This window comes from Chamaea fasciata, unplaced genomic scaffold (assembly GCF_029207755.1).
Source record: "Chamaea fasciata isolate MVZ Bird 193981 ecotype frontalis unplaced genomic scaffold, bChaFas1.0.hap1 SCAF_16, whole genome shotgun sequence".
In the NCBI taxonomy this organism is placed as follows: Eukaryota; Metazoa; Chordata; class Aves; order Passeriformes; family Sylviidae; genus Chamaea; species Chamaea fasciata.
Window position 1 is genome coordinate 9,190,633 of NW_027094101.1, and position 17,259 is coordinate 9,207,891.

Genomic DNA, 17,259 nt, shown 5'->3' on the forward strand with positions numbered 1-17,259 from the left:
ACATCAAACAGAGCCGCGGAGGTGTCCGAGCCCTCCCGCTGTCCCCAAACCACCCCGGGGGTCGGGAGGGGCTCGTTCCCGGCCGGGAGGGTTCGGGAGCTTTTCTCGGGGCTGGACGGGACCTGGAGCCGGGGAAATGAGGATTTCACCCTCCCGGGAGCGGAGCGGGGACCCCGCACCTGGAGGGGCTCAGACCCCGGCTGGGTAAGGACAGCCCGGGATGGGGACAGGGATGGGGACAGGGACTAGAATGGGGACAGGGATGGGGGAACAAGGATGGAGGCACAGGGACAGGGATGAGGACATGGATAGGGACAGGGATGGAGGAGCAGGGACAGAGATGGGGATGGGGGCCAGAGATAGGGGACAGTGATGGGGACAGAGATGGGAACGAGGGACAGAAATGGGGCTGGGGGCAGAAACATGGCAGGGGGGACAGACGTGGGGAGGGGGGCACAGGCATGGGAAAGGGGACAGACACGAGCAGGTGGCACACACACGGACAGGGCACACACACACACGAACAGGGCACACGCACACGAGCAGGGGACACACACACACGGACAGGGCACACACACGAACAGGGCACACGCACACGAGCAGGGGACACACACACACGAACAGGGCACACACACGAACAGGGCACACGCACACGAGCAGGGGACACACACACGAGCAGGGGACACACACACACGAGCAGGGCACACACACACGAGCAGGGCACACGCACACGAGCAGGGGACACACACACGAGCCGGGCACACACACACATGAGCCGGGCACACACACACACGAGCCCGGCACACACACAAACGAGCAGGGCACACACACACACGAGCCAGGGACACACACGAGGTGGGCACACACACACACGAGCCGGGCACACACACAGGAGCAGGGGACACACACACACGAGCCGGGCACACACACACACGAGCCGGGCACACACACACGAGCAGGGCACACACACACACGAGCAGGGCACACACACACACGAGCAGGGCACACACACACACGAGCCGGGCACACACACACACGAGCCGGGCACACACACACACGAGCAGGGGACACACACACACGAGGCGGGCACACACACACACGAGCCGGGCACACACACACGAGCAGGGGACACACACACACGAGCAGGGCACACACACACACGAGCAGGGGACACACACACACGAGCCGGGCACACACACACACGAGCAGGGCACACACACACGAGCAGGGGACACACACACACGAGCCGGGCACACACACACGAGCAGGGGACACACACACACACGAGCCGGGCACACACACACGAGCAGGGGACACACACACACACGAGCCGGGCACACACACACACGAGCAGGGCACACACACACGAGCAGGGGACACACACACGAGCAGGGGACACACACACACGAGCCGGGCACACACACATGAGCAGGGGACACACACACACACGAGCCGGGCACACACACACACGAGCAGGGGACACACACACGAGCAGGGGACACACACACACGAGCCGGGCACACACACACACGAGCAGGGGACACACACACACGAGCAGGGGACACACACACACGAGCAGGGCACACACACACGAGCAGGGGACACACACACACGAGCAGGGGACACACACACACGAGCCGGGCACACACACACACGAGCAGGGGACACACACACACGAGCCCGGCACACACACACGAGCCGGGCACACACACACGAGCAGGGGACACACACACACACGAGCCGGGCACACACACACGAGCAGGGGACACACACACACACGAGCCGGGCACACACACACACGAGCCGGGCACACACACACACGATCCAGGGACACACACACACGAGGCGGGCACACACACACACGTGCCAGGGACACACACACACGAGCAGGGCACACACACACACGAGCAGGGCACACACACACGAGGCGGGCACACACACACACGAGGCGGGCACACACACACGAGCCCGGCGCACACACAAACGAGCAGGGCACACACACACACGAGCCGGGCACACACACAGGAGCAGGGGACACACACACACGAGCCGGGCACACACACACGAGCAGGGGACACACACACGAGCCGGGCACACACACACACGAGCAGGGCACACACACACACGAGCCAGGGACACACACACACGAGCAGGGGACACACACACACACGAGCCGGGCACACACACACGAGCAGGGGACACACACACACGAACAGGGCACACACACACGAGCAGGGGACACACACACACACGAGCCGGGCACACACACAGGAGCAGGGCACACACACACACGAGCCGGGCACACACACACGAGCAGGGGACACACACACGAGCAGGGGACACACACACGAGCCGGGCACACACACACACGAGCCGGGCACACACACACACGAGCCGGGCACACACACACACGAGCAGGGCACACACACACACGAGCAGGGCACACACACACACGAGCCGGGCACACACACACACGAGCCGGGCACACACACACACGAGCCGGGCACACACACACACGAGCCGGGCACACACACACACGAGCAGGGCACACACACACGAGCCGGGCACACACACACATGAGCAGGGCACACACACACGAGCCGGGCACACACACACGAGCAGGGGACACACACACACACGAGCCGGGCACACACACACACGAGCAGGGGACACACACACGAGCAGGGGACACACACACACGAGCCGGGCACACACACACACGAGCAGGGCACACACACACACGAGCAGGGGACACACACACACGAGCCGGGCACACACACACGAGCAGGGGACACACACACACACGAGCCGGGCACACACACACACGAGCAGGGGACACACACACGAGCAGGGGACACACACACACGAGCCGGGCACACACACACACGAGCAGGGGACACACACACGAGCAGGGGACACACACACACGAGCAGGGGACACACACACACGAGCCGGGCACACACACACGAGCCGGGGACACACACACACGAGCAGGGGACACACACACACGAGCCGGGCACACACACACACGAGCCGGGCACACACACACGAGCAGGGGACACACACACACACGAGCCGGGCACACACACACACGAGCCGGGCACACACACACACGATCCAGGGACACACACACACGAGGCGGGCACACACACACACTTGCCAGGGACACACACACACGAGCAGGGCACACACACACACGAGGCGGGCACACACACACGAGGCGGGCACACACACACACGAGGCGGGCACACACACACACGAGGCGGGCACACACACACACGAGCCGGGCACACACACACACGAGGCGGGCACACACACACGAGCCGGGCACACACACACACGAGGCGGGCACACACACACGAGCAGGGCACACACACACACGAGGCGGGCACACACACACACGAGCAGGGCACACACACACACGAGCCAGGGACACACACACGAGGCGGGCACACACACACGAGCAGGGCACACACACACGAGCCGGGCACACACACACGAGCCCGGCACACACACACACGAGCCGGGCACACACACACACGAGGCGGGCACACACACACACGTGCCAGGGACACACACACGAGCAGGGCACACACACACGAGCCGGGCACACACACACGAGCCGGGCACACACACACGAGCCCGGCACACACACACACGAGCCGGGCACACACACACACGAGGCGGGCACACACACACACGTGCCAGGGACACACACACGAGCAGGGCACACACACACGAGCCGGGCACACACACACACGAGGCGGGCACACACACGCACGAGGCGGGCACACACACACGAGCCGGGCACACACACACACGAGCAGGGCACACACACACACGAGCAGGGCACACACACACACGAGCCAGGGCACACACACACGAGGCGGGCACACACACACGAGCAGGGCACACACACACGAGCCGGGCACACACACACACGAGCAGGGCACACACACACGAGCAGGGCACACACACACACGAGCCAGGGCACACACACACGAGGCGGGCACACACACACGAGCAGGGCACACACACACGAGCCGGGCACACACACACACGAGCCCGGCACACACACACACGAGGCGGGCACACACACACACGATCCAGGGACACACACACACGAGGCGGGCACACACACACACGAGGCGGGCACACACACACGAGCCCGGCACACACACACACAAGCAGGGCACACACACACACGAGCCAGGGACACACACACGAGCAGGGGACACACACACACACGAGCCGGGCACACACACACGAGCAGGGGACACACACACGAGCAGGGGACACACACACGAGCAGGGGACACACACACACGAGCCGGGCACACACACACGAGCAGGGGACACACACACGAGCAGGGGACACACACACACGAGCCGGGCACACACACACACGAGCAGGGGACACACACACACGAGCAGGGGACACACACACACGAGCCGGGCACACACACACGAGCCGGGCACACACACACACGAGCCCGGCACACACACACGAGCAGGGGACACACACACACGAGCAGGGGACACACACACACGAGCCGGGCACACACACACGAGCAGGGGACACACACACACACGAGCCGGGCACACACACACACGAGCCGGGCACACACACACACGAGCCGGGCACACACACACGAGCAGGGGACACACACACACACGAGCCGGGCACACACACACACGAGGCGGGCACACACACACACGAGCCGGGCACACACACACACGAGGCGGGCACACACACACACGAGGCGGGCACACACACACACGAGCCAGGGACACACACACACGAGCCGGGCACACACACACACGAGCCGGGCACACACACACACGAGGCGGGCACACACACACACGAGCCAGGGACACACACACACGAGCCGGGCACACACACACGAGCCGGGCACACACACACACGAGCAGGGGACACACACACACGAGCAGGGGACACACACACACGAGCCGGGCACACACACACGAGCAGGGGACACACACACACACGAGCCGGGCACACACACACGAGCAGGGGACACACACACACACGAGCCGGGCACACACACACGAGCAGGGGACACACACACACACGAGCCGGGCACACACACACACGAGGCGGGCACACACACACACGAGCCGGGCACACACATACACGAGGCGGGCACACACACACACGAGGCGGGCACACACACACACGAGCCAGGGACACACACACGAGGCGGGCACACACACACAAGCAGGGCACACACACACGAGCAGGGCACACACACACACGAGCCGGGCACACACACACACGAGCCGGGCACACACACACACGAGCCCGGCACACACACACACGAGGCGGGCACACACACACACGAGCAGGGCACACACACACACGAGCAGGGGACACACACACACGAGCAGGGGACACACACACACACGAACCGGGCACACACACACGAGCCGGGCACACACACACACGAGCCGGGCACACACACACACGAGGCGGGCACACACACACGAGCCCGGCACACACACACACGAGCAGGGCACACACACACACGAGCCGGGCACACACACACACGAGCCGGGCACACACACACACGAGCCAGGGACACACACACACGAGCCGGGCACACACACACACGAGCCGGGCACACACACACACGAGCCAGGGACACACACACGAGCAGGGGACACACACACACACGAGCCGGGCACACACACACACGAGCAGGGCACACACACACGAGCAGGGGACACACACACGAGCAGGGGACACACACACACGAGCCGGGCACACACACACGAGCAGGGGACACACACACACACGAGCCGGGCACACACACACACGAGCAGGGGACACACACACGAGCAGGGGACACACACACACGAGCCGGGCACACACACACACGAGCAGGGGACACACACACACGAGCAGGGGACACACACACACACGAGCCGGGCACACACACACACGAGCCGGGCACACACACACACGATCCAGGGACACACACACACGAGGCGGGCACACACACACACGTGCCAGGGACACACACACACGAGCAGGGCACACACACACACGAGCAGGGCACACACACACGAGGCGGGCACACACACACGAGGCGGGCACACACACACACGAGGCGGGCACACACACACACGAGGCGGGCACACACACACACGAGCCGGGCACACACACACACGAGGCGGGCACACACACACGAGCCGGGCACACACACACGAGCAGGGCACACACACACACGAGCCGGGCACACACACACGAGGCGGGCACACACACACACGAGCAGGGCACACACACACACGAGCCAGGGACACACACACGAGGCGGGCACACACACACGAGCAGGGCACACACACACGAGCCGGGCACACACACACACGAGCCGGGCACACACACACACGAGGCGGGCACACACACACACGAGCCGGGCACACACACACACGAGGCGGGCACACACACACACGTGCCAGGGACACACACACGAGCAGGGCACACACACACGAGCCGGGCACACACACACACGAGGCGGGCACACACACGCACGAGGCGGGCACACACACACGAGCCGGGCACACACACACACGAGCAGGGCACACACACACACGAGCCAGGGCACACACACACGAGGCGGGCACACACACACGAGCAGGGCACACACACACGAGCCGGGCACACACACACACGAGCCCGGCACACACACACACGAGGCGGGCACACACACACACGATCCAGGGACACACACACACGAGGCGGGCACACACACACACGAGGCGGGCACACACACACGAGCCCGGCACACACACACACGAGCAGGGCACACACACACACGAGCCAGGGACACACACACGAGCAGGGGACACACACACGAGCAGGGGACACACACACGAGCAGGGGACACACACACACGAGCCGGGCACACACACACGAGCAGGGGACACACACACGAGCAGGGGACACACACACACGAGCCGGGCACACACACACGAGCCGGGCACACACACACACGAGCCCGGCACACACACACGAGCAGGGGACACACACACACGAGCAGGGGACACACACACACGAGCCGGGCACACACACACGAGCAGGGGACACACACACACACGAGGCGGGCACACACACACACGAGGCGGGCACACACACACACGAGGCGGGCACACACACACACGAGCCAGGGACACACACACACGAGCCGGGCACACACACACACGAGCCGGGCACACACACACACGAGGCGGGCACACACACACACGAGCAGGGCACACACACACACGAGCAGGGGACACACACACACGAGGCGGGCACACACACACGAGCAGGAGACACACACACACACGAGCCGGGCACACACACACACGAGCAGGGGACACACACACACGAGCAGGGGACACACACACACGAGCAGGGGACACACACACACGAGCCGGGCACACACACACGAGCAGGGGACACACACACACACGAGCCGGGCACACACACACGAGCAGGGGACACACACACACACGAGCCGGGCACACACACACGAGCAGGGGACACACACACACACGAGCCGGGCACACACACACACGAGGCGGGCACACACACACACGAGCCGGGCACACACACACACGAGGCGGGCACACACACACACGAGCCGGGCACACACACACACGAGCCGGGCACACACACACACGAGCCCGGCACAAACACACACGAGGCGGGCACACACACACACGAGCAGGGCACACACACACACGAGCAGGGGACACACACACACGAGCAGGGGACACACACACACACGAACCGGGCACACACACACGAGCCGGGCACACACACACACGAGGCGGGCACACACACACACGAGCAGGGCACACACACACACGAGCAGGGGACACACACACACGAGCAGGGGACACACACACACACGAACCGGGCACACACACACGAGCCGGGCACACACACACACGAGCCGGGCACACACACACACGAGGCGGGCACACACACACGAGCCCGGCACACACACACACGAGCAGGGCACACACACACACGAGCCGGGCACACACACACACGAGCCAGGGACACACACACACGAGCCGGGCACACACACACACGAGCCGGGCACACACACACACGAGCCAGGGACACACACACACGAGCCGGGCACACACACACACGAGCCGGGCACACACACACACGAGGCGGGCACACACACACACGAGGCGGGCACACACACACGAGCCGGGCACACACACACACGAGCAGGGCACACACACACGAGCAGGGGACACACACACGAGCAGGGCACACACACACACGAGCCAGGGACACACACACACACGAGCCGGGCACACACACACGAGCCAGGGACACACACACACGAGCAGGGCACACACACACACGAGCAGGGCACACACACACGAGGCGGGCACACACACACACGAGCCAGGGACACACACACACACGAGCAGGGCACACACACACGAGGAGGGCACACACACACGAGGCGGACACACACACACACGAGCAGGGCACACACACACGAGCAGGGCACACACACACGAGCCCGGCACACACACACACGAGGCGGGCACACACACACACGAGCCGGGCACACACACACACGATCCAGGGACACACACACACGAGCCCGGCACACACACACGAGCCGGGCACACACACACACGAGCCGGGCACACACACACACGAGCCGGGCACACACACACACGAGCCGGGCACACACACACGAGCAGGGCACACACACACACGAGCAGGGCACACACACACACGAGCCAGGGACACACACACACACGAGCCGGGCACACACACACGAGCCAGGGACACACACACACGAGCAGGGCACACACACACACGAGCAGGGCACACACACACGAGCAGGGCACACACACACGAGGCGGGCACACACACACACGAGCCAGGGACACACACACACACGAGCAGGGCACACACACACGAGCAGGGCACACACACACGAGGCGGACACACACACACACGAGCAGGGCACACACACACGAGCCCGGCACACACACACACGAGGCGGGCACACACACACACGAGCCGGGCACACACACACACGATCCAGGGACACACACACACGAGCCCGGCACACACACACGAGCCGGGCACACACACACACGAGCCGGGCACACACACACACGAGCCGGGCACACACACACACGAGCCGGGCACACACACACACGATCCAGGGACACACACACACGAGCCGGGCACACACACGCGGCGGCAGCGGCGGGCAGAGCATCCCCGCTGAGCGCTCCGTCTCCCCGCAGCGCCGCTCCCCGGCTCCAGCCCGAGTCGGCGGGCGGGGGGCGGCCCCAGGGCTGCGGCACCCCCGGCCCCGCCGAGCTCCTCCCGGGGGAGCGGCCAGCGCGGGGAGCGCTCCCGGCGCCGCTGCGGGAGCGGGAGGCTCCGGCTGCAGCGGGAGAGCAGCTCCGGAGCCGCAGGTAACCATGGCCGGGAGCGGGAGCGGGAGCGGGAACGGGAGCGATCCCGGCGGGAGGACGGGCACGGGGCAGGAGGGGGTTTGTGGAGCGCACCCCGCTTTGGGGGGCTCACTGAGGTCACGGAGGCACCGCAGCCGTGGGTCGTGGGGACGCCGAATTTGTCCTTCTGAGGGGTGTGTGTGTGGGGGTGATGCTGGAGAGAGGAGTGAGCCCATCCGGGCTGGGGGATGGCGAGGGAGCACTCTGGGCACTGGGGGGACCAGTTCGGGCTGGGGGTGCCTCTGGACAATGCGTGACCAATCCAGGATTTGGGGTGCCCGGGGGGGTCCCCCTGGGCAGTGAGGTGACCCTTCCTGGCTGGGGGGTGCCCAGAAGTGGCCCTTTGGACAGTGGGGTGACCAATACGGGCTTCGGGGCGCCTGGGAGGGTCCCTTTGGTCAGTGGGGTGACCAATCCGGGCTTTGGGGTGCCCGGGAGGGTCCCTTTGGTCAGTGGGGTGACCAATCCGGGCTTTGGGGTGCCCGGGAGGGTCCCTTTGGTCAGTGGGGTGACCAATCCGGGCTTTGGGGTGCCCAGAAGTGGCCCTTTGGACAGTGGGGTGACCAATCCGGGCTTTGGGGTGCCCGGGAGGGTCCCTTTGGTCAGTGGGGTGACCAATCCGGGCTTTGGGGTGCCCGGGAGGGTCCCCCGGCCCTGGGCTGGAGGCAGGAGCAGCCCGAGCGCGGCCGTGCCGCTCTAAGAGACACCAGCGACACCGGCGGGGGGGACACCGGGCACAGCCCGGGGCCGCTGTCACCGCGGGGACGCGGCCGAGCCCCGGCTGGTGCTGGGAGCGATCCGCGCCGTGCTCAGGATGCTCCTGTGGGATAAAACACGGCGGGGAGCGCGGGGGTGCTGCGGGGGGGGACAGCGAGCAGGGGTGACAAGGACAAGGGGACAAGGTGGGGGGGACAGGATGGGGCCGGGCTGTCCCTGGGCTCCCCGCGGCTCCCAGCCCGTCCCCGGAGAGTGGCACGAAAGAGCGGGGAGAGAACAGCCGGGGTCGGGTGGGTCGGGCTCAGCCAGAGACTTGCTGCAGCTCTGGGGAGGAGGAGACCCCCGGGTGAAGCCCCAGAGCTGCTGGGACCGGTCTGGAGGTGCCTGGGGGACCCCCAGCTCCTGGGGACAGTCACCAGCGCTCGGTGGCTGCACTGGAGTGCGATGGATCCAAGCCAGAGACCCCACATTCCCCAAATCCTGGAATTTTTCCCTCCCCGGGGCTCTTTTTCTGGAGCTGCTGCTCCAGCGCGGGGCCCGGGGCTGCTCCTGCTCTCCCTTGGCCTGGGAGCAGCCGCAGCCGGGAATTGCTGCTCCTGCACCGATCCGGGGTGTCCCTGGAATCCCCGCGAGGCCCCGGACTGCGGAGAGGAAAGGGGGAAAGGAAACCTTGGGGGGAAAGCCGCGGGGTTTGGGGACGTGCCGGGTTCGGGAGCTCCAGCCCGGTCCCACTGCCCGGCGGGAGAGCAGGGATGGAGCCGCACACCCTGCCCTGCCCGGAGAGGCTGAAACCGGGGAGCAAACCCATCTTAAATCTTGAATCCGGGAGCGAATCCAGCTTAAACCTGGGAGCAAACCCGTCTTATATCTGGGACCAAACCCACCTTAAATCCAGGAGCAAACCCATCCTAAATCCAGGACCAAACCCACCCTAAATCCGGAAGCAATCCCAGTTTAAATCTGGGACAAAACCCACATTAAATCCAGGAGCAAGCCCTCCTTAAATCCAGGGCCAAACCCAGTTTAAATCTGGGTCCAAACCCGCGTTAAATCTGGGACCAAACCCAGTTTGCATCGGGGACCAAGCCCACCTTAAATTGGGAGCAAACCCACTTTAAATCCAGGACAAAACCCGTCTTAAACCTGGACCCAAACGCATCTTAAACCTGGACCCAAACCCGTCTTAAACCTGGACCCAAACCCACTTAAACCTGGACCCAAAGCCATCAGCATTTGCCTTCCACGAGTGTTGGTGTGGCAGGAGCAGCTCAGGCCGGGTGAGCAACCCCTGAGCACCTAAATGTGTTTGGGGTGAAAAACCCACAGAAAGGCTTCAGCAAATATTTGGGGTTCTGCGTTGTTTTATGAGTCGTTTGCTCCTAAAAAAAAACAACCAACCAACCAACCAACCAACCAAAAAAAAAAAAAACCAGGAGCAGCTTCTCAGGTGCTCTGGGGAACCCTTGAATGAGCTGAGGGGTAACGAGGAGGTGAAAATACAACCCCAACAATGGATTTCTTTTTAGGGTTAAAAGTGGGAAGGAGTTGCTGAACGCGGAATTTAGTCCCGGTTCAGAGAGTTGAAGCAGAGGAGCAATTCCATGGGAGGGAAGTTTTGTTTTCAGCAGAGAAAAAAAAAAGATGATAATCCATCGCTCGGGTTTTTGGGGGCAACAAAGGCCCCCTGAGAAGGCTCAAAGGCAGATTTGTACGAGGAGAAAGTTCCTTTTCAGGAGAGTCTGAGCTGATTCCTTCGGGTTTTTAAACTCCAGGTGGTGGGACAGGGCTGGGACGGGGAGAACCGAGCTGTCCCCGCTGTGTGGGAGCTGCCGGGCGGGTACAGAACATTTTTATCACTCGGGAGCTGCCGCAGCTCTCAGGGTGACGCCGCAGTTCCCTCCCTGCTGCCCCCACCCGCTTTTCCCGGGATTTTTTGAGTTATCCCGGAGCTGCCCCTCCCCTCTCCTGCTGCTCCAGACGCCCCAAATCCAAGGGGTGAGGCCCCTTCTTCTCCGGGGAGCAGCAGGTGATGGACACTCAGCTCCAAAAGGGGGAAAAAATACCAAAACCCCAGGAATTTCCTCCACCCGGACATTCCCCATCCCCAGGATCTGGTGTCCCAAATCCCCCCAGATCCCCAATCCACATTTTCCTCCCTCAGCCTTTGCCAGAATTCTGGGAATTTAATTCAGCCAGCTCCACCGGACGGGAGTTCTGCTGCCGGGACGGAATTCCTGGAGAGTTCTTCGGGTGTTTTTTCCTTCCCAAGACCCTTGGAAAAAAGCCTGGATCGTCCTGGGGTGTGTTCTCCGTCATTATCCTGCCGCTGGAAGCAGCGATTTGCCATCCCGGGGCTGTAATTCCATTCCCAGCAATTACCGTGGATGGCAGAGCGATGATTCCAGCGGCGAGCAGGCAGCGGGATCCGATCCAGCCTTGGAAAATCAGGTTTTCTGCTGCAATTCCTGCCCCGCTCTCATGCAATGCTCTCCACCGGGTTATTTTTTTTGTTTTCCTGCCGCCACCAGAGCCAGGGAAAAACTTCAGCCTCGATCTGTCTGGGCATTTTTAATTTGAAATTAAAAAAAGAAATTAATTCGATTTTCCATATTTGTTTTTTTCCTTTTCCCTTAGGTTGGGATGATTTTTCAGTCGCTGTTCTGGTAATTCCTGGGTCGGTTGGTTTTTCTTCCTCCTCACCCAGGTTTATTTAGGAGTTTTCACGAATGTGAATTTCTAGCGCCATAACACCTCTGCTATTTATTCCCCGTGTTTTTTGGGGAGGGAGGCAGGGACACAGATAAATTCAGCTGTCGTGGATCCTGATTTTATTTTTTTTCCCCCCAGGATGGTGCTCTGTTAAAACTTGGAATTCTATCAGGGATTATTCCAGCTTTGTTTTTTCCAGCTCCTCCATCTGAAGCGGAAAAACCCAGAATTTATGGGCAATCCCAGGGTGGGGGGGATTGGAAACCAAAATGGGAGAAAAAAAAAAGCTGGATGAGAGGAAATCCCCTGGAGGCGTGTTGGTTATGAATCCATTAATTAACAACGCCAAACAAAGCCGTGAGGGATCAATCAGCGCCTCTTAATTACCTTTAATTGTCGTCTTTAATCACCCTTCGTGGAGGTTCGGGGGTGGTGACGAAAGGAGCTGAGGCCAAATCGCTGCCGGTGAGGGACAAATTGTCACCTGGAAAAAATTCCCTGTGCTCGTCCAAGGCAGCCGGGAAAACATGGATTTCCAGCTGGATTTCCAGCCGGTCAAGGGGGTTGGTTTTTTCCCAGGAAAAATCCCAGAATTCTAGTAAAGGCTGAGGGAGGAAAACGTGGATTGAGGGCTTGCAGATCTGCGGGGATTTGGGACGTCAGATGCTGGGAATTGGGAAGGGCCAGATGGAGTAAATTCCTTCCTGGTGCTGGGGACAGCGGGGAGGAGTTGGGAGTTTTGGATCAGAGCTTAAGGAGGTGGATTTTCCCTCAGGAAACGAACCCTGGGACATCCCTGGGATTGTCCACATCCAGGCTGGAGCGATCTGGGATAACGGGGAGTGCTCATGGATGAGCTCGAAGGTCCCTTCCCACCCAAACCGTCCCAGAGTTCTGGGATTCCTTTCCCAATCCGCTCGGCCTGACAGGGAATGTTGTACAGCTCATCCCACAGAACAGAATTCCTGAGGGAAAGGTGGAAATTCCCATGGGAATTCTCAAAAAAAAAGGTTTTCAAACCCAGGGGAAGAGCCCCAGAACGCTGAGGTGACAAAAGTGTCCCTGACTCCGGGGAAAAGTCTGGCACAGCTGCTGCTGAGGGAACCTGGAGGTTCCTCTCCATGGAAAACACATGGAAAAGTCCTCCATGGAAAACCTCTGGAATGCCAATGGGTGGCTGGGAGAGCCCTCTGCAAACAGGGATTTGGGTCTGGAGGATTCCTCCAGGGAGAGAAGAAACTGGGAGCATCCAAAAGAAAAGAGCTCCTCCTTCCAAGGCCTGAACTCCAGGGGCGGTGGGAGGACCGGGATTGAAATTTTTGTGGAATTCCTGGAGCCCTTGAATCCAAAATGTGGGAAAAGAGACTTTGGAAAAATGTCCTTTCCAGTTTTTGAGAGGATGAGCCACACGTGGCTGCCCCCCCCGACCTTCCCTGCTGAGTTCCAGCACTGCTCCTTTCCACGCCTTCCAGGTTTTTTTTCCAGGCTCGGATGAAAAATTGGGTTTTTTGGGGCCAACCTGGATGTGCTGAGCTCGCCTGGGAAGAAAATTCCCAATCCCAGTTCCATTGGGCCATTCCCAATCCCAGTTCCATTGGGCCATTCCCAATCCCAGTTCCATTGGGCCATTCCCAATCCCAGTTCCATTGGGCCATTCCCAATCCCAGTTCCATTGGGACATTCCCAATCCCAGCACCATCCCAAGGATGCAGCACCATGGATCTGAGTTTATAAACCTGAGTATTTTTCCTTCCTGCTCCTCTCTTCAGCGATCCCAGCGGGGTCACAGCAGAAAATCGGGAATTCCCAAACCCCTCCCAGCTCTGAGGGATCCCAGCTTCGGCTTCTCCCAGAATTCCCCCAGAAATAACCCGAGATTTGCCACAGCCCAGGATTCCAAAACGAGCTGAAGACCAGGATTCCAGACTCCATTGATTTTTTCGCCAGAGCTGGACTTTTCCCGTGTTATTTTCCCCGAGCACTGGAACCCTCCTTTGTTATTTTATCCCAGCTCTGACCCACTCCTGGTTAATTTATAAGGAGCACGGTCTTGGCTGAGCTCTGCCTGCGGCGGGATGTTGGGAATTGCAGGGATGGGGAGGGATAAATCCCAAATATTCCAGCAGCCTTTCCAGCTCCTCCCTCCTCATCCTCACCCCCCCCCCCCCCGGAGCTCTCGCCGCATTCCCGATTTTTTTCCCCCCCCTCCGCCCCAGCCACGTGAGACACCTACTCCCCATCTGCACATTCCCAAAAGCGGCTCGGCACATTTGTGATTCCTCCCGGGACTCCTCCTCTCCCCCAGGTTTTTTCTCACCCCGGGAGAAAAGCCCAGCCGCCGCCGCCCCGGAGACGAGGAGGTTTTTATTTTTCCAGGAGCTGTGGGCTGGGTGTTTGTGATTTCCAGATCCCCAAATCTCCCCCCCACTCCGGGATTGTGATCGTCAGGTGATGCGAGGGAAAAAAAAATTATAGCCGGGGTTGTTTCTTCCACCTTCGCCAGGCTTTAAAGCTCCAATTTTTTTTTTTTTTTTATAGGGGATGTTTCCAAGTTTCTCCTCCTGGTAAACACCTACTTTCCAACCACACTGAAAAAAAAAAAATGGAAAAAATGTGGGAAAATATTCCTGGGAATCAAGCACGCCACAGGGAAAAGGGCCTTGGAAATTCTCCACCTTTTTTTCAGGGCGGCTGGTAAAATTTATTCCAGCTTCGAATCTGTTCAGCTGTCCTGGAGCTGCCCACTGCAGTTTGGAATTCCTGCGGGGAAAAGGGGATTTTTGGGATAAAAAACAGTTCAGGATGAGAGGATGCAGGAAAACAAAAAATAGTCTTCAGAGAGAGAAAAAAAGGATTTTATTCCTTCCCTCCTCTGTGCACACCCTGACCTGGTGGGGAGGGTCTCAGACGCGATCCTTTCTGCCTTGGAGCTCAGGGATTTTTCAAAATTTAAATTATTTTTGAAGTTTGAATTTTCGAATTTGAAATCATTTTCGAATCTTGAATTTTCCGAAATATGAACGATTTTCCAATTTTGAATTTTTTCGAACGATGAATTATTTTCAAATTTTTTTTTGAAATGTTTCGAATATTGAATTTTCCAACTTTGAATTCCTTTTTTCCCTCCTAGGAACAAGATGCCCGTGAAGTTTAACCTCTCCTAAGAGGGAAAACCACGCCGAGAGAAGCAGAAAAATCAATTTCCAAAAAGACCATGGATCCTTTGTACTTCAGCACGGACGCCGCTCCCGGCGAGGCCAACTCCTCTTTGCTGCTTCCCAACGCGACGGAGAACGCGACGTTCCCGGGGCCGCCGCCGCCCTTCCAGTACATCCACAAGGTGCTGATCCCCATCTGCTACCTGCTGGTGTGCGCCGTGGGGCTGAGCGGCAACGCCCTGGTCATCTACGTGGTGCTGCGCCACGCCAAGATGAAGACGGTCACCAACATCTACATCCTCAACCTGGCCGTGGCCGACGTGCTCTTCATGCTGGGCCTGCCCTTCCTGGCCACGCAGAACGCCATCTCCTACTGGCCCTTCGGCTCCTTCCTGTGCCGCCTGGTGATGACCGTGGACGGCATCAACCAGTTCACCAGCATCTTCTGCCTGACGGTGATGAGCATGGACCGCTACCTGGCCGTGGTGCACCCCATCAAGTCCACCAAGTGGAGGCGGCCCAGGGTGGCCAAGCTCATCAGCGTCACGGTCTGGACGTTCTCCTTCCTGGTGGTGCTGCCCGTCATCATCTTCTCGGACGTGCAGGAGGATTTCCAGACGTGCAACATGAACTGGCCGGAGCCGGTCAACGTCTGGTCGGCGGCGTTCATCATCTACACCTCGGCCTTGGGGTTTTTCGGCCCCTTGCTGGTCATCTGCCTGTGCTACCTGCTGATCGTGGTCAAGGTCAAGTCCTCGGGGATCCGCGTGGGCTCCACGCGGCGCCGGCGCTCGGAGCGCAAGGTGACCAGGATGGTGGTGATCATCGTGGTGGTCTTCGTCTTCTGCTGGCTGCCCTTCTACACCATGAACATCGTCAACCTGATCCTCATCCTGCCCGCCGACCCCGTCCTCGAGGGGCTCTACTTCTTCATGGTGGTGCTGTCCTACGCCAACAGCTGCGCCAACCCCATCCTCTACGGCTTCCTCTCCGACAACTTCAAGCAGAGCTTCCGGAAGGTTCTGTGCCTCCGGAAAGGGGACGGGCCCGAGGACGGGGAGCCCGTGGAGCACCGGCAGGAGAACAGCAGCCGCCTGCAGGAGTCCATGCTGACCCACAGGAACGCGGAGTTCAACGGGCACATGCAGACCAGCAAGGTCTGA

The 17,259-nt window shown here is 60.7% G+C and overlaps 1 protein-coding gene across 1 annotated transcript; it reads left to right on the forward strand.

The window, feature by feature from the left end:
• The first annotated feature begins 16,152 nt into the window (after window positions 1-16,152).
• On the forward strand, window positions 16,153-17,259 carry SSTR5 (somatostatin receptor 5). The gene has a single exon (XM_066198144.1). The coding sequence runs from the start codon at window positions 16,153-16,155 to the stop codon at window positions 17,257-17,259; it is 1,107 nt and encodes a 368-aa protein (XP_066054241.1).

What these genes read in the sequence shown, in the direction of transcription:
- SSTR5 (XM_066198144.1), top strand. Translation starts at nt 16,153, where the DNA reads ATGGATCCTTTGTACTTCAGCACGGACGCCGCTCCCGGCGAGGCCAAC.